Genomic DNA, 22,278 nt, shown 5'->3' on the forward strand with positions numbered 1-22,278 from the left:
TAGTGATGATAACTGGACATGTCTCTGGTGTCAACACCATCAGTGTGGATGTACAGTGTGAGTATATTATAGTGATGATAACTGGACATGTCTGTGGTATCAACAGTAACACTATCAGTGTGGATGTACAGTGTGAGTATATTATAGTCATGATAACTGGACATGTCTGTGGTGTCAACACCATCAGTCTGAATGTACAGTGTGAGTATATTATAGTGATGATAACTGGACAAATCTCTGCTTTGAACACCGTCAGTGTAGATGTACAGTGTGAGTATATTATAGTGATGATAACTGAACATTTCTGTGGTGTCAACAGTAACACCATCAGTGTGGATGTACAGTGTGAGTATATTATAGTGATGATAACTAGACATGCCTGTGGGGTCAACAGTAACACCATCAGTGTAGATGTACAGTGTGAGTATATTATATTGATGATAACTGGACATCACTATGGATGTACAGTGTGAGTATATTATAGTGATGATAACTGGACATGTCTATGGTATCAACAGTAACACCATCAGTGTGGATGTACAGTGTGAGTATATTATAGTGATGATAACTGGACATGTCTGTGGTATCAACAGTAACACCAACAGTGTGGATGTACAGTGTCAGTATATTATAGTGATGATAACTGGACATGTCTGTGGGGTCAACAGTAACACCATCAGTGTGGATGTACAGTGTGAGTATATTATAGTGATGATAACTGGACATGTCTGTGGTATCAACAGTAACACCATCAGTGTAGATGTACAGTGTGAGTATATTATAGTGATGATAACTGGACATGTCTGTGGTATCAATAGTAACACCATCAGTGTAGATGTACAGTGTTAGTATATTATAGTGGTGATAACTGGACATGTCTGTGGTATCAACAGTAACACCATCAGTGTAGATGTACAGTGTGAGTATATTATAGTGATGATAACTGGACATGTCTGTGGTATCAACAGTTACATCGTCAGTGTGGATGTACAGTGTGAGTATATTATAGTGATGATAGTCTGTGGTATCAACAGTAACATCACCAGTGTGGATGTACAGTGTGAGTATATTATAGTGATGATAACTGGACATGTCTGTGGTATCAACAGTAACACCATCAGTGTAGATGTACAGTGTGAGTATATTATAGTGATGATAGTCTGTGGTGTCAACAGTAACACCATCAGTGTGGATGTACAGTGTGAGTATATTATAGTGATGATGACTGGACATGTCTGTGGTGTCAACAGTAACACCATCAGTGTGGATGTACAGTGTAAGTATATTATAGTGATGATAACTAGACATGTCTGTGGTATCAACAGTAACACCATCAGTGTGGATGTACAGTGTGAGTATATTTGGGTGATGATAACTGGACATGTCTGTGGTGTCAACAGTAACACCAACAGTGTGGATGTACAGTGTGAGTATATTATAGTGATGATAACTGGACATGTCTGTGGTATCAACACCATCACTATGGATGTACAGTGTGAGTATATTATAGTGATGATAACTGGACATGTCTATGGTATCAACAGTAACACCATCAGTGTGGATGTACAGTGTGAGTATATTATAGTGATGATAACTAGACATGTCTGTGGTATCAACAGTAACACCATCAGTGTGGATGTACAGTGTGAGTATATTAGAGTGATGATAACTGGACATGTCTGTGGTGTCAACAGTAACACCAACAGTGTGGATGTACAGTGTGAGTATATTATAGTGATGATAACTGGACATGTCTGTGGTATCAACACCATCACTATGGATGTACAGTGTGAGTATATTATAGTGATGATAACTGGACATGTCTGTGGTATCAACAGTAACACCATCAGTGTGGATGTACAGTGTGAGTATATTATAGTGATGATAACTGGACATGTCTCTGGTGTCAACACCATCAGTGTAGATGTACAGTGTGAGTATATTATAGTGATGATAACTGGACATGTCTGTGGTATCAACAGTAACACCATCAGTGTGGATGTACAGTGTGAGTATATTATAGTGATGATAACTTGACATGTCTCTGGTGTCAACACCATCAGTGTAGATGTACAGTGTGAGTATATTATAGTGATGATAACTGGACATGTCTCTGGTGTCAACATCATCAGTGTGGATGTACAGTGTGAGTATATTATAGTGATGATAACTGGACATGTCTCTGGTATCAACACCATCACTATGGATGTACAGTGTGAGTATATTATAGTGATGATAACTGGACATGTCTGTCGTATCAACAGTAACACCATCAGTGTAGATGTACAGTGTGAGTATATTATAGTGATGATAGTCTGTGGTATCAACAGTAACATCACCAGTGTGGATGTACAGTGTGAGTATATTATTGTGATGATAACTGGACATGTCTGTGGTATCAACAGTAACACCATCAGTGTAGATGTACAGTGTGAGTATATTATAGTGATGATAGTCTGTGGTGTCAACAGTAACACCATCAGTGTGGATGTACAGTGTGAGTATATTATAGTGATGATGACTGGACATGTCTGTGGTGTCAACAGTAACACCATCAGTGTGAATGTACAGTGTGAGTATATTATAGTGATGATAACTGGACATGTCTGTGGTATCAACACCATCAGTGTGGATGTAGAGTGTGAGTATATTATAGTGATGATAACTGGACATGTCTGTGGTGTCAACCCCATCAATGTGGATGTACAGTGTGAGTGTATGATAGTGATGATAACTGGACATGTCTGTGGTGTCAACACCATCAGTGTGGATCTACAGTGTGAGTATATTATAGTGATGAAGGAACCCATCACAAGTTCTGTGTTAGTATATCGGGAGTTTCTCTGAGTGGCATTGTTTAGAAGTTGGAGAGTAATATTAAGACAAACAACTTCTTTATTCGGTAGATGCGACGTTTCAATACAGATTCTTCTTTCGTTGTCAAGCAAGTATGGGTAAGGTAGAAAACAGGGGACTATATATACAGTAAATAATTAACTAAACCAACAAGGACGTGAATAGGTAACAATGTGATGACAAGGGATTGTATGTAGAAGCCAGTGGGGTTTACAGGTGTTTGACAAGAAATTATTGAGAATTTTAGGAATATACTGGATTTCTAGTATAAACAACCTTGACCAGCTATCAAGTGCTTGGTTTCATTCAAGAGAGACAGCTCCGTTAATTCTTTTTCATTAGTTTGTGAAGAGTTATCCCCCTTTGTTTACTTGCTAGCAGATGACATTTTCAGTGATCCTCAGTATGGATGATTTAGAGAAGAGGAAGTTGATTTTAGAGTCTTATAACAAGGACCTCAGATCAGCAAAAATGATTTCAAGTAGAACAGGCATCCCTTTGTCCACTGTTTATCGTGTTTTGAAAAATATTGCAAATGGATATGGCACTGAGCACCAGGGAGGCGCAGGTAGGCCAAGAAAATTGACTATCGGTGACAGGAGGGGGCTTGGTTTTGTTTCTAAAAACAAACGAAGGAGTTTAGAAAACTTAAGGCTGGATATGATTGATAGAGGAACTGTGCTGCCCATGGTGACTTGACAAATTACTAACTGTTCACATGTCTTTGAATCTGGAGTTGTGTTCTGCTAATATTCACATTTAATACGTGAATAATTAGTGAAAAAAAAAATTACAATCTTTAAATTCTCAATAAGTTCAACCAGTTAAGGTTGGTTGATGAGTTCATCGTACGCAGAGGGGATGAAATAATCTTGGTCTCTATTGATCATGGGCGTTGTCGTTTCATGTGGATGGCTTCGGTTAATTTTGTTTCGTGAAGTCAGGTTGGTTGCCTGCCAGTGTTGTGTACCCTGTCCAGTTGATTTGATGATTGAGGTTGTTCTGTATATGTTCAGAGATAGCTGATTTCTTGTCCGATTTGTTTGTAGACACCTGGAGTTCTTTAACCCTGGTGTTGATTGGTCTAGACGTTTCACCAATATATGATTGTCCACAGTTGCAGTCTATTTTGTAGATCACACCCTTGGGGTTTAATTTTTCGTTGTTGGTGTGATTGTGCCCGTTGGCCTGCAACCTTGAACAACCCCTAGACTAGATGTGACAAGCCGGGGCAAAATAAAAGCATGATGAACATGAATACCTGTGGGGTGGGGATAGCTAGTTAGGGGAGGGGATTAGTTCAAGAAGTCAGAGAGAAAGCTTATTCAGATGATGCTAAACGTTTAATTAGAAATGTGTTGAATGTTTTTTTAAAAAGAGAGCAAACGTAGCAAACCGATTTATAAGGTGTCGGATTACATGAAACTACAATTTTTACTCTTGGCATGAAAAGAACATCGTGCTAAAAATTGTGAAAAATAAACCAACAACCAATAAACAAAACCTTGTACAAAAAGGTAGGCATCCAAAGTTAGATTCTTTTGACATCAGGGTCATCAGAGATGTCATTCGACGGGTATTTGCAAAATTTAAAGATTTTAACCTACAGAATAATTCTCACTAATGGGTTTTGTGGTTAATGTTGAACAACTCAGAGAAACAAACTCCGTATGATGGTTAACAGTTGGCACCCACCTTACCCTATTCACGACCTGTGACACCTCTTCATACCTGTCACGTGCATAGCTGACCTACATTGACGAACGTTGACCTTTATGACCCAACACTGTTACAGGTCATTGGCTCCCGCCCTCTGCAAGCATAAGCTGGATGAAAATGTGGTTCAGGGTAGAAATTATGCCAGTTTTAGTTCTGAGAGGGTGTTTGGAGTCAAAGTGAATGTATTCGTCAGTGAAAACAACTCAAAACTTCCTTTCCTTGACGTTCTGGTCAACACGACGCTGGCAACACTGTCCAACACTATCCAAACCTCTGTCTACGGCAAACACACACACACGCACACATTGACAAATGTGTAGCTGTATTCGATGCAAATGATGGCTTAACCCGTTACTGATGATTTTTTATCGCGAGTGAAATTTCAGTTTGCCCACGTCATTTTTATCATTAATTTATGGTTGCACTCAATGAAGAACTCAGACTGTCAAAACTATAGATATACATAGTACACACAAACACACTGTACTGTTCACTATATCATTATCCACCTGAAGAAGGGGCAAGAAGTAGCCCGGTGTTGTGAAAATAACTCAAGAAGTTGTTATCCATATCTTGATGAATAACTGTTTATTCTTTTCCTTGTTTTTCTTGACTAACAATTTCAGTGTTAGGAAGGACAAGATATACAAATACCAAACATTGACCCTGCTTTTATTTATGAATATGGAAATGGCTTTGCCTTTGTCGATTTCCAAGTTGAAACAATATTCCGTCCTGAATAGGATGTTGTGTGAAACCATTCAATATCAGTGCAAATACATTGATGGCTTTAACAGAAGTAATTATAGCACTAAGGACACCTACGTCAAAAGATTAATTCTGCACAGCTGTTGGTCAGAATACTTGTATCTTGAGGCGGTAGGGAAGCCTAGGGGTTAATGCATTCACTTGTCACGTAAAGCCCAACTCAACTCAACTCAACTATAAAGTTGGATTCCCCACATGGGTACAATGTGTGAAGCCCATTTCTGGTGTCCACCACCATGATATTGGTGGAGTATTGATAAAAGCAGTGTATAACTAAACCACCTTACTCACTCTGGTAACTTCAGAGTTTATGGTTAATTACACTTCCACATAACATATATTTCACTTGTCTCCATTAGACGCCCCGGTGATCACCTCCGTCCCGAGCAACAAGGATGTGACAGAGAACACCAGTCCCAACATCGACTGTAGCAGTAACATCACACCAGGCAACCCTTCAACAACAAGCTACAGGTGGACAGGTCCAGGTGGTTACAGCAAGGATGGGGCTGTACTTGACAGACCTATCACCAGGACTCAGGGAGGAGAGTACATCTGTACTGCCTCCAACACTGCAGGACTGTCAGACACAGCTCAGGTTAACATCAATGTGCAGGGTAAGAATATCTTTTGTGTGAGAATAAGTTATCTTTAAACCCAGACTGAAAACCACTGTGGGATTTCAACATTTTCCAAACACCTGAATGTTAAAAAAGCTTCACAATTTGACATCAGATTTGTTCAGCAATATTCCAACATTCATGTCTGTAAATAATCGGGTATGGACCAGACAATCCTGTGACTGATGTCATGATCATCGATTGGGAAATGATGAATGCACTCAGCAGTATTTCAGCTATATGATGCCGGTCTGTAAATACTTTAATCTGGATCAGACAATCCAGTGATCAAAAGCTTCAGCATCAATATGCAATTGGGATACGATGACATGAGTCAACAGCGAGCCTGACAACATGATGCCGTTAATAGCCTCTTATGATAAGCATGGGTTACTGAAGACCAATGCTGACCAAGATCTTCATGGGTCCTGAAAGGAAGTGTCAAAACTATTATGTGACTTACCTGTTGTCTCCAGTGCTGAAATTATTATGCTTGATGCTTCATTAAAGCTTGAATATTATGAGGCATCACATTGTTATATATTGTGCATGTAGAGTCAGGGAGGGGCAGAAGACTATATTGAGACATGTACTAGATTTAGACAGGGTTATCTGAAAGGCGCTACAAGGAGCAAGAATCTTCTGCCATTGTGTAGAATTTACTGGCATCTTTTTGTTAGGGACTGTATATTGCCATGTTTTGTGCAATCCCACGTGTAAGACGACCTCCTCCCCAACTACAATAGTAGTATTATCATGGGGGTTCTATTACCTATGTTAAAGTAAAGGGGAAGAAAGCTTCTGAACTATTTTTCTGCGGACAGTGACACTTTTCATCTTCAATACAGCCAAGTAGGTGATTTCTAGACCTCAATGTGGCGAGTGGAGTTTCCTTTATAGGGGGTCTTAGCAACTCTCCAACGCGTCGAGGTCTAGACGGACTGTTGGTATCCGGGGAAGGAGTAGTACAATGATGGTACGGGACCACTTCCTCCTAGGCGTGTAAAAATGATGATTTTCAGTTGAGTTGAGTTTAGTTGAGCTGGGTTTTGCATCAAATCGGCATTATTCCAGCCATATAGTGACGAGAACAAGTTTGCATTAATAAACATTGTAAGTACATACTCGGAATGAGTTTTATTTAAAAAACATATCAAATTTAAAGGCAGGCAATTTGTTAGTCACATTTCACAGTTACAATTTATGATACAGATCAACTTCCCTCAGGTAGTTCACTAAGAGATGAGCGCTCACACGGTGAACAGATCTTTTAGGTTTGTTGCATCATAATGTGAGTCCCTTGCAGACGATAAGTCCATTCATTCAAGCAGAATATGCTTGATGGTGAAAACCTCATCGCAAGAGGCACACATGGGGGGTCCATCCCCATCCGTTTTCAGCAGATAGACATGAGTAAATCGACTGTGGCCAATACGACATCGTCGTAAAATTACCTCATCACGTCTTGACTGACAACCCAAGTAGGTATAACCAATTTTTCAATTCATATAGTTTATTTCTTCCTACTTGAGTGTCCCACCTTTTTTTGCATCAGGGACCAAGTATAGCTTTTGATAATGGGTTTGAAATCACTGTACGGGATTAGCAGTGGAGATAAGGGCTTGTCAAGAGCTGCTTTTGCTGCAGCATCGGCCTTAGTGTTACCTGCTATGCCGACGTGACCCGGCAACCAGCAGAGGATGCTGCCACATTGGCCAGTAGAGAGGTCGTTGTAAAGTTCTAAAATGTCCAGAATGATTGGGTGACTTGAAGTAACATTTTGTAGTGCTTGAAGGCAAGATAATGAATCTGTGAAAACGATGAAGCTTTTGGAATGATTCTGCTGTTTAATATAGGTCAAACCTGAAAAAATAGCTTTGGCCTCGGCAGTGAAAATGGAACTGTTGTCGGGAATTGTAGAGGAGACAGTCTTAGATCCAATGACTGTAGCACTGGCAACTTGGCCCTCATCCTTAGATCCATCTGTGAAAATGGATCAATGGGTGTCATATTTGGAACGTAACTGGTTGTATTCCAGCTGGAACACCAAGGGATTTGTTTCGGACTTTTTTTCAGTTTAGTGAGGGTAAGATCAACCTGTGGTTTCACCATCTGCCAGGGTGGTGAAGACAGGAGTCAGTAAGGTGCTATGATATAGAGATCAATTTTAGCTGCAGCTACTGTAAACGTACTTATTTTCGCGTGGTTCAATTTTCGCGGAATTGACAGTTTAGACTACATCGCGCGGTCAATTATTCGCGCAATCAGTAATTGCCGGAACTGCCAGCTGTCTCTTTGGCCGCCACTAATAGCAGTGAAAACAAACAGAGTGGCTGAACCTGTCAGGCGGCGTTTATTGCTTACTCACAGGAAATCCTTATCTGTGCGATATACTAGTACACAGTAATCCGTTTACTCACGGAAGAGATGAAAAACACATCAGTCTTATGCTCCGAATTCTGACGATCTGACGAATTAACTTCTACTGTATATGAAGCTCTTTGTGATTTCAAACAAGCCGGGTTGTTGTGAATGAGATGATTGAGTGTTAAGTGACTATTCACTTCATGATGTACTGGTAAATAAAATCTTAATGAATAAATAAAATACTGCTGTATTAATTCTTTCCGAGTCGTTTCATGGTAATCTGTTTTGTATCAAACCATCTGTCATGTGACCAATTTCCATGGCGGCCACAACACACATTGCTATTTTCGCTAATTCGGCGATGGGATTTGGCTCATTATTTAATTATGTTTTGGGAAATACATTACAGCGACAGTTAAGTATGATTCTTTATGGCTACTATCAGTCGTCATTTTAAGATTCCCGTAGATTTCTGTCTTCAAACTTGATGTGTTATGGTAACAACTCAGGGGGCGAGCGTGGTTAGACTGAATGAATGACAGGTTTATTCGCGGTGTATAAATTGTCGCTCTAAAATGTTTTGCGCGAAAATAAAACCTGCACGAAATATAATATGTTTACAGTATGTGTGGTTGAATTCTGATCCCAAGTGGTGGAACCAGGCTTGGCAGTTTAGGAAATAAGTTTTCATAGAGAGGGTAGTAGTATATACAGTGGGGGTACGAGATCACTTTTGCCAAAGGCCTCTGTAAAGCTTTATTTCATAGATAAAGGCTTTATCAGGCCCTGATCTCTCCCCCCACAAGTATATATACCACTTTTGAATCCCCAACCAACTTCCTGGTCATTATGACCTTGAATCGCTACTTGGGTGGCAACATGGTGCCGTGAGGTATGATCAATAATTCCTCTCTGACGAACCCCCTTGGCGACCCCAACCAACTTCCTGGTCACTATGACCGTGAACCAACACCTACATCATGTTGACCTCGAGGAAACAGTTTAATGTGAATCGCCTATGAGCTCTTTGGTCTTTGTAAAGTAGGCTTGCCGGGCTTGTTGTACCCCTTGTTCTATGTACTTTTTTTTCTCGGCTTCGCTGACGGCAGTCCTACGAGACTTGGACCGTATCTCTTGCTTCATCTCGTGGTACTTGGTGAGTTCAGAGAGGACCAAACGAAACTCCTCCTCAGAGACGTTACTGTCAGTGAGTGCGGTGGAGATGTGGTCGCTCACCATGTTCAGCTTTGCTTCGGCCAGAACCCTGATCTCGTCGTGCTTCAACACTTTACGATGCAGTCTGCGGGATGCAAACTTAAACCCCAACCCCGCCAACCCTGACACCCCAGCTGTTATTTCGATGCCTAGCATTATGGACGCGGCCACGATGGTGGTCAACAACCCGACACCTACCACCCCTATGGTACTTCTTGCATAACGCTGCCCGTCTGTCGCTGTCTTGTTCCAGTTGGCGTTCTATGTCGCATAACTGCCTCAAGCGGAACCCGTCTATGGTTTCCAGTGTCTTCCCTACTTCCTCTACAACTGGGTACAGGCCCATCCTGTGCATATTATATATCTAATGAGATATCTTTTAATTGTTTGCCATTTAATCCTTGCACAGTGTAATTGAGGCTTATAAGGCTTAGATCATCGTACAGGGAAATAGGTGAGAGGCTAATAGGTAACTCTGCGACCACACGAACCCTATAGAGGCTTACCGAGGGGACTATAGAACCCATTAAGGGGTCCGGTTGTATGACGATATGGCAACGTTGGTGCCTGAGTATGGGGTACCAGTGTATTGTCACCCCGGGTAAAAGTTGTAGTCCTGTATCATCAAAAAGTGCCCCGAGATAGACTTCTATGGCGAGTGTGGAGCCTGGTTTCATAGTCATAAGATCCAATTGGGAATCGTGTACGTCAAACCTTAACTCTGAATGGTATGGGGCTAACATGTTACCCGTGTGATCTAGTATTAGCCGAGTACTTAGGCCAGGATCCGGAATGAAAGCCCCGAGCAAGATACTGTTGTTCCTAATTTCGGAGATATACCCATCTTTGTTGAACGAGATATAAGGTGTGGTGAGGGTCATGTTGATCAACCATTTGGGCTCTTTAAAGTCGTCTGACAGAGGCACCCGTATGTACATATGTATGTTGTAAAAGGACAGGGCGTACAAGGCGCCGTCCCTGTCAGGCAGATCGAACCCCTCCTTGTCTCCTAGGTCGCTAAGCGTGACGTTGGGACGATGACTGGTCATTGCATTTATTATTATTACAAGATAGTTTCCAACTGTCTTTCTGATAGTAGTTCAGGGGTGCACCTCATCCCCATGAGGTGTATGTTGCCGGGTAGGAAGATCTTGGTGAGTGATATCGTGTCTTCCACGGTCATGGTGACCCCCTGCAGACTGGTGTGGGAGTCGGCCCCCACCCGCACGTAAACAGTGCAAATGTGATACTGGTGTTGTTTCACCCAACGGAGTTTGACCCCCTTCACGACTTCGACTTAGCGCTGTGATGGTTCACCTAGGTAGACTTGGATAACAAGCGTGGAGTTCGCCGGTAGACTCTCCAGGATGTTGACCACACCTTCGAATTCAGACACCACCTGCAACCCCACGTTTTGCGCCCCGGGTTTACTCGATAGCATGTGGGCTGCCATACTGGAGAGTAGGCTGATGACTACGCTACGACTCTGCGTCGGGACGTAAGCCACGAGCAGGGTTCCGTTGTTCACGACTTTGTTTAGGTAGTTGTCTTTGTTCTCTGTGAACACGTAGGGGGATCCGAGAAACCAGTCAACTCGAGAGGGTAACAACACCCACTTGTCGTCGTCGGTGAAGACGAGGGCATACGGCTTGTTTCGGGTGACGGTCGTGCTCTCGACGTCTTCTAGGTCGAACAGTTTGCCGCCGAATGATGGGTATACCGACCTTCTATCATCACCAATGCGGACTAGGTCGTACCGAGTGTTGAGGGTCGCTCCTGAGGTATCGACTATATCACATAGGGTTCTACCGCTGGAGGGGACTTCAACGCGTTTGTAAATGCTGTTTTTAAGCTGTAAGGCGTACAGTCTACCCTCTACTCCGGGGTCGTCGAACCCGCATGTGTCCCCGAGGTCGGAGATCCCTACATTGACGCATCTCTTCAACCTTCCGGGTCCTTGTGCGCTAGTCATCTTATGTGCAGCGTTATGCTGAGGTATCGTATATTCACAGGATTATGCTTTATATCTAATACTGATATTACCAACTCCGGGATGGTGCCCCGAGTTAACCTCTTGTACTGCCGGGATGAAAACGACTCGATTCTGCCGTCGTTGTACTTCTCCATCTTCGCTGGTACGGCTCTTAGCAGTGTTGAAGGGCGTTCGACCTGAATGTTGTCCGTTGTGCTCAGCTGATTGAGATGAATGCACAGCTCGCGGTACGAGACTAGGTCGGGTAACTTCGTACCCGTGACGGTGGTGGTGGGTTTTATCTCGTCCGGCAGCAGCCTGAGTGTCCTCGCCAATGGTCGTCCGAGCTTCAAGGGGTTTATTCCGTTGTTGGTTAACACAACCATGCCATTTGAGTCGTTCATCTTGAGTTCGGCTCCCAGGGGGTCGAAGACTTTATTGCTTAGCGAGCACACGCTGTAGTAGCCGTCGGTTATGTGGTTGCGGACGCCACTGACGAACAGCTTGTTGTTGCTGTCGTTGATGTTGGTCCACCGCGGCAGGTAGGTGATATCGCAGAGTGCGACTTCGAGGTGACCTGACATGTTATCAATCGCGTGCAGCAGCTGAACGGCCTCACCGCTCGTTATCCCTTGAAGTGTCACGTACATATTAGAGTATATGTACCATGATATAATACTTTTATAATGTACATTCCGGTAGTGTTTTACCCTAAGATGGACATAGACTTCATGAACATGAAGATCGTGGTCGACGTGGCTGGGTTGTACTTCAGAGCCCAGTTCATCGATGTGTTCGAACGGTATAGCCCTTCGCTGATGAACGTCAAGGCAGTCCACGCTTGGTTCAGCAATCCGATGCAATTCTGGCAGAATCAACTCAACTTCGCCGCGTGGTGCGCTACAATGGGGTGTGGCTTGACATTGACCGACACTCGGCGTGATGCACTGAGTAGGTCTGTGTTCACGTTTCACGTGTACTACCAGGTCAGGCGTATCCTCAAAGAGATCAGCGCATCGCTTCCACAGGACAAGGAGTGGGATGCATCAAACAATCTGCACGATCGGCGGGCTTACGAACGAATTCCGAATCGATCCGAAAATGGATTGACGTATACCGGGAGGAGTGAACTACGGGTTGGGTAACTGTATGAAGCATAATATGTTTAGTTCGGGTAATTTCTTCCATGCATTCTCCAACCTCATTCCTAAACCCATACACAGTGGGCCAAAACCGGTGAAAGAAGCCAGCGATGATTTACTGAAACGAGTTTACTTCGGCCAGAATTTGCTCTGTCGAGTAACGAATGGCTAGATGATCGTATGGACTTTACAGGCGACGTTGGTTTCACCATCCAAAAGGTCGAGCAACCCCCCTACGTTGAAGACAATTGGAAAGTATATATGTTGGACACGTTGAAAGGGTTCACTCGCGCCGACACCGAGGGGTACTGTTGTTTCCACAGGAGGTGTTTCATAAACTACACATGCTCCGTGTGAGGCATCCGAGTTAAATGCCACTACTGCCTATGTAAAGCCCACGGGGCAAACGTAGTCCGGCACCAGCTTATCTACGAGAGGAAAAAGGACTACATAAACGAACGTAGGCAGGATGGATGTGTAAGGACTAAGAGCTGGAGGAGTTACCTCCCTTCCCTAGCCAGTGACCCAATTAGAGACTGTGTACACCTAGGTATAATAATGAATAGTCTACAGTTCATGGAAGTTGAACCCAGGGAAAGTCGTTGCCTGAGAAGCTGGCTGATGGATGTTGGCAGAAGTATAGAGGTCGGTGCCCTCAAACCTCTGGTTGTTGGCGAACTCTATAAGCTGGGGTGCTTCGCATTTGCAATCACGGTGAAAGTAGGGTTTGATGTACCGTGTGCTGGGCACACTTGGAATTACTTTGATGGTGGACTAGCAGATGTGCATCACGGGGAGATAGATATGATTGTCGACGACTCGTTGCAAATAATACAAAACACCCTACTACTCTGCGCATGTTCTGGGTGGGTCGAGGGTGTAATTGATGAGGTCTATGTAGGTATTTACTAAGGATTTTATGACGCCTCCTTTTTTTGATGGTTGGAGGAGTTACCTCCCTTGCTGGTGACCCAATTGACCCGGAGATTGTATACACCTGGGTATAACAATGCCTACAGTCCGATAGCTCAGGCAGATTGCGAGAGAACCAGGTGTAGTGGGTTACCCTTGATTGAGGAAACCCCAGCTTACTAGGCATACAACCCCCTCCAACGGTGAAACAACTCAAACTCCAAGCTAAGCAGCTGGGGCTGGGGGGTTATTCCCGCCTGGGGAAAGCCGGGCTAGTCGCACTGTTGCACGCCCCCCGTACAACGACCTCCCACGGTGAAACAACTCAAACTCAAAGCGAGAGAGCTGGGGCTGGCGGGTTATTCCCGTATGAGGAAACATGAGCTCGTCGAACTGTTGCATCAGCACAGAGTCGTCGATCTACAGTTCGTGCGCACTGAATGCGCTGTAGGTAACTACCTGAGAGGCTAGGGCATGCATGTAAACAAGAACATAGACATCGGCAATGTCAAGCCTCTGATCGCTGACAAAGTCAATGAGGAACTGAACAACCTGGGAAGTCTCAAGTTACAAATAACGACAAAGATGTCACTTGAAAAACAGCAGACGGACGGTGCCATTGAGTACGTTCAGCCTTACTTCCGGGGTAAACAAGAAGTCGCGACTCAATCCGAGACGGTAGACGAGTCCATCAACACCTCGCTTCAGCAGATAAGAGAGTCCCTGGAACGCTTCACGCACAGGGGGTTCGGGTGGGCTGTGGACAAAATCGATAAGGTCTATCTAGACATAGCTAACTATGTACCGTTCAGAGGCGGATCGTACCTAGACTTACCCCCCTACTACAAGAAGAAACAAGCCATAGTCAACGCCAAGAACAGAGGGGAACAGACCTTTGAGCTATCCCCAAGACGACGGGCTCAACTGGGACGGTATAGACTAACCCACCCCCATATCCCAGGTCACCAGAATCGAGAAGCAGAACCCCATAGTCATCAACGTCTTCGGGCACGAAGGTAACAAAACGATCGTGCACAGGATCAGCCCAATGGAGGGTCGTCACGTGATCAATATATTCATGATCCAGTGAGGTGGCAACTGCCACTATGTGTGGATAAAACACTTCAGCAGGCTGTTGTACGACCAATCGGCACACAAAGCAAAGAGTCACTTCTGCGAACGGTGCCTGCACGGCTTCACCCGGCCCGACCTGCTGGAATCACCCAGGGAGGATTGCCTAGGCATGGGGCAGACGGCCATACGAATCTTCATGCCCAAGGATGGCAACTGTGTCCTAAAATTCAACAACCACAAGAACCAGATGTCCGTACCTTACATCATCTACGCCGACTTCGAAGTCTTGGTCAAACCCATTGACATCGGGCCAGCCCCCAACACGCACAAAACGCAGGAGCACGAGGCCTGTGGGTTCGGATACGTGGTCATCCGATGTGATGGGGAAACGGACACTTCTGTGTTGTACAGGGGTCCTGACGCGACTGAAAAGTTTCTAAAGTGCTTGCAGCACGAAGAGAAAACCATCAGGAAGAGGTTGTACACCGTCGTTCCCATGCGTATGACCCAAGTCGACTGGCGAGCTCACGGCTGCAGCACTCACTGCCACGTGTGCAATGGCCCGCTGAACGGCGATTCGGTGAGAGATCACTGTCACATCACCGGGGGGTACAGAGGCCCCGCTCACGGCGCGTGCAACCTCAAGCTCAGAATCAACCCCAAGACAATAATCATCCCCGTGGTCTTCCACAACTTGAGAGGGTATGACTCTCACTTGATAATGCAGGCCATCGCGAGGGTCAACGGCAACCTGACATGCATCCCCAACAACATGGAGAGATACATCTCCTTCTCCCTGAACGGCCTGAGGTTCATAGACTCAGTTCAGTTCCTGCTGTCATCTCTCAAGAGTTTGGTCAAGGCCAACGATACCTTCCCCATCACCGATCGATAAACCGATGCCGAGACTCGACCCCTGCTGATGAGGAAGGGTGTTTACCGCTACGAGTACATGGATGGCTGGGCCAGTAGTATATACAATGGGGGTTCTGGACCACTTTCAACCAAAGCCTCTGCAAAGCCTTATTTTACAAGTAAGGCTTTGGTCGGGCCCTTAGCTCTTGCTACCATTACCCCTACTATGAAAAAGTTTGGGACGATAGCGGGGCCTACTAGCCGGGCCGGGGACATGGCTGGAGTGTGTTGGTATCCTGGGATTGCACCATCCAATACTGGGCTGCGTCTAACGTGCCGCTATGCCATGTTTACCTCGATGAAACAGTTTAATGTGAATCGCCTATGATCTCCTTGGTGTTTGTAATAAAGGCTTGCCGGGCTTTTTTCACCCCTTGTTCTATGTACTTTTTTTTCTCGTCCTCGCTGATAGTAGACTTACGAGACTTGGACCGAATATCTTGTTTCATTTTGTTATATTTTGTGAGTTCAGAGAGGATTGAACTAAACTCCTCCTCTGAGATCTTACTGTCAGTAAGTGCCGTGGAAATACGCCACTTACTGTGTTCAGTTTTGCTTCGGCCAGAACTCTGATCTCATCGTGTTTCAATGCCTTACGATGCAGTCTGCGTGATGCAAACTTAAGCACCAACCCTAACACCCCTGCCACCCCAGCTGTTATTTCAATGCCTAGCACCACGGGGGTAGCCACGATGGTAGCTAACAACCCAACACCTGCCGCTCCTAGCCCCATGCTGGTTGCCATAAGGGCAGTGTCAGCCCCGTCCACGATATTGAAAGCTCTATGGTACTTCTTACACAGTGCTTTACGCTGTCAGCGGGTCTTGTTCTAGTTGGCGTTTCACATCACATAACTGCCTCAAACGGAACCCGCTTCACGGTTTCAGGGTCTTCGCTACTTCCTCACGACTGGGTACAGGCCCATCCTATAATATATATTACAAAAGATATTTTAATTGAGTTTCAGTTAACCTTCGGCTAATGTATTTAAAGCTGATAATACTTAGATTAGTGTGCACGTAAAAAAACCGGGTCTTAACTCTACTTCCATTAAGGAGACGAACTCCATCAAGGCTTGCTACAGGTCTGTTTCCCGATACCTTAGTAATACGGCAACGTTTGCCATTACACCTGGCTTCCCAATTTATGACCACATCGGCCATAATGTAAATATACTTCCCAGGCGACGGGTTATCTCCGAGATAGACGTCTATGATGAATGTGTAGTTTTCCGCGACATTTCTAAAGACCTCTTGATCTCTGTCTTCACCTTCTCCCTGGAAGTTAACATGTTACCCGAGTGGTCTGGTATTGGTGCGATATATATATTAGATTCTGGATATACCACTCCATCTACAAGTAGGCCTTTGAGTTCCGGAACGAACGATCCTATAATTATGCCATTGTTCTTAAGCTCGGAGACAGTACCATCTTGTCTCAAGGTGATATAAGGTGCAGTGAGGGTTAAGTTGAGTAACCATTCAGGCTCTTTAAAATCTGATAACGACACCCGCCTATACACGTTGTCTTTGAAGTGTAGGATGTATAAGGTGTCTTCCTCACCAGGCTGATCGAATCCCTCCGTGCCCCCTAGGCCCTCGAGTGTGGGCTTGGGTAGATGATCGGCCATTGCTGCCCGCCTATACACGTTGTCTTTCAAGTGTAGGATGTATGAGCCACCTTCATCACCAGGCTGATCGAATCCCTCCGTGTCCCCTAGGTCATTAAGCGTAGTGTTGGGCCGATGACTGGTCATTGCTATAATACTACTATGATATAGTTTCCAACTGGTTTTCTGATAATAGTTCAGGGGTGAACTTAATCCCCATGAAGTGTATGTTGTCAGGTAGGAAGATCTTGGTTAGTGATATCGTGTTTTCCACGATCACGGTGACACCCTGCAGACTGGTGTTGGAGCCGACACCCACCCGCACGTAAACGTTGCAAACTTGATACTGGTGTCGTTTCACCCACCAGAGTTTGATCCCCTTCACGATCTCGACATCACCCCGCGATGGTTCCCCTAGGTAGACTTTGATGATCAGTGTTGAGTTTGCCGGTAGACTCTCCAGTATCCTGACCACGCCAATTCAGACACCAACTGCAATGTCACGCTTTTGCATGCCCGGTTTACCCGATAGCATATGGGCTGCCATACTGGCGACTGGGCTGATGGCTACGCTTCGTCTCTGAGTCGGGACGTAAGCCACGAAAGCAGGGTTCCGTTGTTAACGACTTTGTTTAGGTGGTTGTCTTTGTTATCCGTGGAACACGAGGGGAGCCGAGCCTAATATTGAGAAACCAGTCGCCTTTATCTGGTATCAACACCCACTTGTCATCTTCGGTGAAGACGAAGCGATATGGCTTGTTTCGGGCGGACGGTAGTGCTCTCAACATCGTCTAAGTCGAACAGTTTGCCACCGAGCGATGGGTATATTATCCATTTATCATCCCCGGTGGTGACTAGGGTGTACCGAGTGTTGACTGTTGCTCTTGTGGTATCTACTATATCACCTAGGGCTCCCCCGGAGGGGACTTCAACGCGTTTGTAAATGTTGTTTTTCAGTTGCAAGGCGTACAATTTACCATCTACTCCGGGAGCGTCGAAACCGCGTGTGTCCCCGAGGTCGGAGATCCTCACATTGACGCATTTTTTCACCCCGGGCCCTTGTGCGCTGGTCATTTTATGTGAAGCGTTAAGCTGAGGTATCCTATATTCACGGGATTATGATTTATATCTAACACCGATATTATCAGCTCAGGGCCCACTTGCACAGAGCAATCTTAGTTACAATCAATCTTAGGGCCTTACAATCAACTTTACAATCACCATACAATTGCCCTAATCCACTTGCACAAAGCCGATCTTAGCGCGATTGTAAGACGGCATGGATTTAAGATCGCGATCAAAGCTAAGATCGCACTCTTCAACGGTGGAGGTGCGAATTTCTTAAACTCGACTCCTGTCTACAGTTGTCTGCAAGTGCGCATAGCATACTGCGCAAATAGAGAGTGATACTGGTCCCAGCACACAATACATACCTCCCTCAATCGCACCTTGCAGAATTTTCATGAAAAAGTCCCAGAAATCTTAGAAGGAACCGATTACGTGGACGATAGCATATATTTTTCTACATTCTAACTGTCTTGATTTATGAACTGAGAATGTGATATCGCAACAACAGAAATACCTACCCATGTTTTATGAAAATACTGAAATACTCTAAAAATACATGAATAAATTTGAATCTAGATTTAGTGACTTAATTATGGAACTTAAAATAACAAATATAAACAGTATTTCCTTATGATATAACACCTAAATGTATGATTTGCCAATGGTTGTCAATGAGACGTTGTTTAATACGCAGCTGTTGGGGAGGGGAGGGTAAAATCCTAAATATAACCTAGAATAAAATACAATAAAACAATGGCTACAGAAGTGTTGTAAAGAATGCTTGGCAGGGAAATACGTGCATTAAATAATATTTCAAGAGAGTAGTTATTAAACACGTATTCACAGTATATTAATTATTTAACCCTATTGGCGTTGATTAATATTTTTCTTAAAGTGAAATTCTTTTTGAAACAGAAAATTTTAATACCCCATCATGTGTATATCCCTATTTGATGACTACTTGTATATATTTAAATTGCATAATCAAATTTAGATTTATGGATGAGAAAGAAACTTGATTTTGCACGTTAACTTGTATCTAATTGTAGATTACTTTAATGATAAACTAAGACAAAATCACTCCATGACCGAAAAGAGATATCAGTATGTTGAGCTCTGCAATTGGGCATGAGAGACTGTATCTGGCAACGGCATATGCCAAGGGAAACCACTCCCATCTTGGCGTATAAAGTAAAATTATCTGCTCTTGAGTTAATGAAAAGGTCACGGCCATTGTTAATCGACGCGGACACCATTCGCTATTATCCTTTCCTTGATTATCAAGAAGGTATGTTGTTTCACACTTATTCCAACATTGAATCGAGGTGGGAATAGTACTATGTGATATCGACTCGATAGTTATGTGTTTCACTACAGTATATAACAATGTATCCGACGTTTTAATCAGTTGTGCATTCTCCGTGTTGTTGAAATGTCGAGGCGAACCACACAGTTTCATGCAATATAAATGCAATCTCCAAACGTAAAGCTGATTATTTGCGTGAAAAAAACACTAATTTGAATGCCATTTCTAAAATGATCTTAGCTCCTTACAATTGGTCCGGACCAATTGTAAGTTTCGATTGTAACTTACAACGATCTTAGCCTACAATCGCTTTGTGCAAGTCGATGGCGATTGTAACCGAAGCCTAAGATCGCGATCTTATGGATTTACAATAATTGTAGCGCTAAGATCGTTCTGTGCAAGTGGGCCCAGGTATGTTGCCCTGAGTCAACCTCTTATACTGCCGCGGTGAAAACGACTCAGTTCTACCGTCGTTGTATTTCTCTGTTTTCACCGGTACTGCTCTCAGTATAGTGGAAGGGTGACCCCCTTGAATGTTGTACGTTGTGCTCACCTGACCGAGATGAATGTACAGCTCTCGGTACGGTACTAGGTCGGGTAACTTCGTGCCTGTGACGGTTGTTGTTGGTTTTATCTCGTCAGGCGTCATACCGAGTGTCCTCGCCAATGGCCGGCCAAGCCTCAAGGAGTTTCTTCCGTTGTTGATTAACACCACTGTACCGTTTGAGTCGTTCATCTTGAGTTCGGCTCCCAGGGATTTGAAGACCTCGTCGCTTAGCGAGCACACGCTGTAGTAGCCGTCAGTTATCTGGCTGCGAGCTCCACTGACGAACAGCTTATTGTTGCTGGCGTTGATGTTAGTCCATTGCGGTAGGTAGGTGATATCGCAGAGTGCGACTTCGAGTTGACCCGACGTATATTATCGATCGCGTGCGTCAGCTGAATGGCCTCGCCGCTCGTTATTCCTGGAAGTGTTATGTACATGTTAGAGTATATATGCTCATTATATAATAGTTTTAAAATGTATTGTGGAAGCCAGCAAACTGCTGGTGAAAGATTGGGGATACAAGTCGTATCATCTCTTCACAACCAACGAGTGGGATGACCGTTACATGGCTTTCAATGCCAACAAGGAGTACAGAGTCTGGAGGTTTGATCAGGGAGGGGCAGCGGATGACTGGAAAAAGTTTATGTTGGACACGTCGAAAGGGTTTACTCGTGCCGGCACTGAACGCTTAAACGACTTCGATTGAGCGTACGTTTGGGCTGTTGCGCAGGACGCCTAAACGCGTTCCAGTATTATCGGTAAGGGGACTGCTTCCGACGCTCAGAAACAGTTCGTTGCCAACGTTGAGGATGCTATCAATGCTCCAGTTGATCTCCCGAGTTCCATCAAACGCTACCAAGACGTGTTGGAATATGCCAGGTCGAAGTCGACTACGCTTCGATGTGGGGCTGTACATGGCTCCAGTGACATGCAACTGAGGGTAAACAAAGTAGTGGGCTACAACAACAAAATAGTTGTAGCCACGGCGGACTCTCAAAAGTTAAGGCCAACCTCGATGTCAACGCCCCCCACGTCCCACCACCCACGACGGCTTAAACGGGTATAGTGGCGCCACCCCCGGAGCCTAGGGTGCAACCAACACACCCACAGCCCCAGCCTGCAGCCTCCAATCAGCAGCACATCGACCGTAAAACAGCCCTGGTGGTTGGTGGGGTAGCTTTGGGGCTTATTTGGTTAAAAATTTCTTAGCCGCTACGTACACCAGACCCGCCACGGCGACAATGGCTGCCCATAGGTTTTGACTGAGCCACGTGGCAGTTTTAGCCAGAGCGCCCAGCAGCCACGAGACGATGCTACCCAGGATTCCAGGCAGGGCTTCGGCGGCCTTACCAGCCAGTTTAGCCAGGGCTTCCCCGAGTTTTTTTATCCACTCTTTGACACCACCTGTGGGTGTTGGTGTTGGTGCAGGCGTGGGGGTACCCCCTGTCAATGACACCACCAGGGTTGATATGATGAAGCCCAATGCAGTCAGAATGCTGGCGATGGTGATACCTTGCTCTCGGAACAGGATCCGAATCCTGTCAGCTAGCGTGGTGTCTTCATTTAGGACTGGATCGATGGTTTCCCGTACTCTACTGATCTGTGATCGGAGGGCTTCCCGGTTAGAGGAAGCGGATTCCAACCGAAGTCCGTCTCGCCTTCAAGTTTTTATTCTATCCTCGTCACGACGTTTCATATCACCATCCGCTTGGGTGAGTTTTATTTTCTCGCGCGATATGTGCTCATCGATGTCATTAAGTTTCCCCATGTTGTTCACGAAGTTCTCCGCGTACATGTTTCAAGGCTTCGCCTAGGCCTCGCAGTTCCCTCAGGGGAAATTCGAGACCCGGCAAGGGTTTGTCATGGTGCGTGGTCAATATTTTCTCGATACTGTCCGACGTTTCTTTAGCATCCCCAGTATTGGCCCTGGCTGCTTGCAGATCTTGGACGGCCTTCGGGGGAAGCTTAGGTCGTGCGCCACCGTAATCTATGAAGCCTAGTTCATCACGGATCAGCTGGCCCCCACCAGGGCGACTGGTGAGTGTTGACAAAGCATACGGCTTCCGTCTTTTTATGATATCGACCCGGGTGAGCCTTCAATCGCGAGCGCCCGCCTTATCGACGGTAAACTTGGCATAGTCCCTTCCCAACGGCTTGATGTTGTCTCTATTTTCAACTGCGTTGTAAT

General features: G+C 44.8%; 1 protein-coding gene across 6 annotated transcripts in view; it reads left to right on the forward strand.

The window, feature by feature from the left end:
- LOC124253579 (hemicentin-1-like) overlaps positions 1-22,278 on the forward strand; it is a 143,390-nt gene that overhangs the window by 20,865 nt on the left and 100,247 nt on the right. For 4 of the 6 annotated variants that reach the window (XM_046687386.1, XM_046687385.1, XM_046687380.1 and 1 more), the window contains one exon: positions 5,703-5,960. The exons of 1 other annotated variant lie outside the window; for it this stretch is intronic. In XM_046687386.1, the coding sequence (XP_046543342.1) occupies positions 5,703-5,960 (258 nt within the window). The remainder of the gene's footprint in view (positions 1-5,702; positions 5,961-22,278) is intronic. One more of the 6 variants, XM_046687384.1, reaches the window with a different exon arrangement.

This window comes from Haliotis rubra, unplaced genomic scaffold (assembly GCF_003918875.1).
Source record: "Haliotis rubra isolate DU_JTF1 unplaced genomic scaffold, ASM391887v1 Scf545, whole genome shotgun sequence".
Classification (NCBI taxonomy): Eukaryota; Metazoa; Mollusca; class Gastropoda; order Lepetellida; family Haliotidae; genus Haliotis; species Haliotis rubra.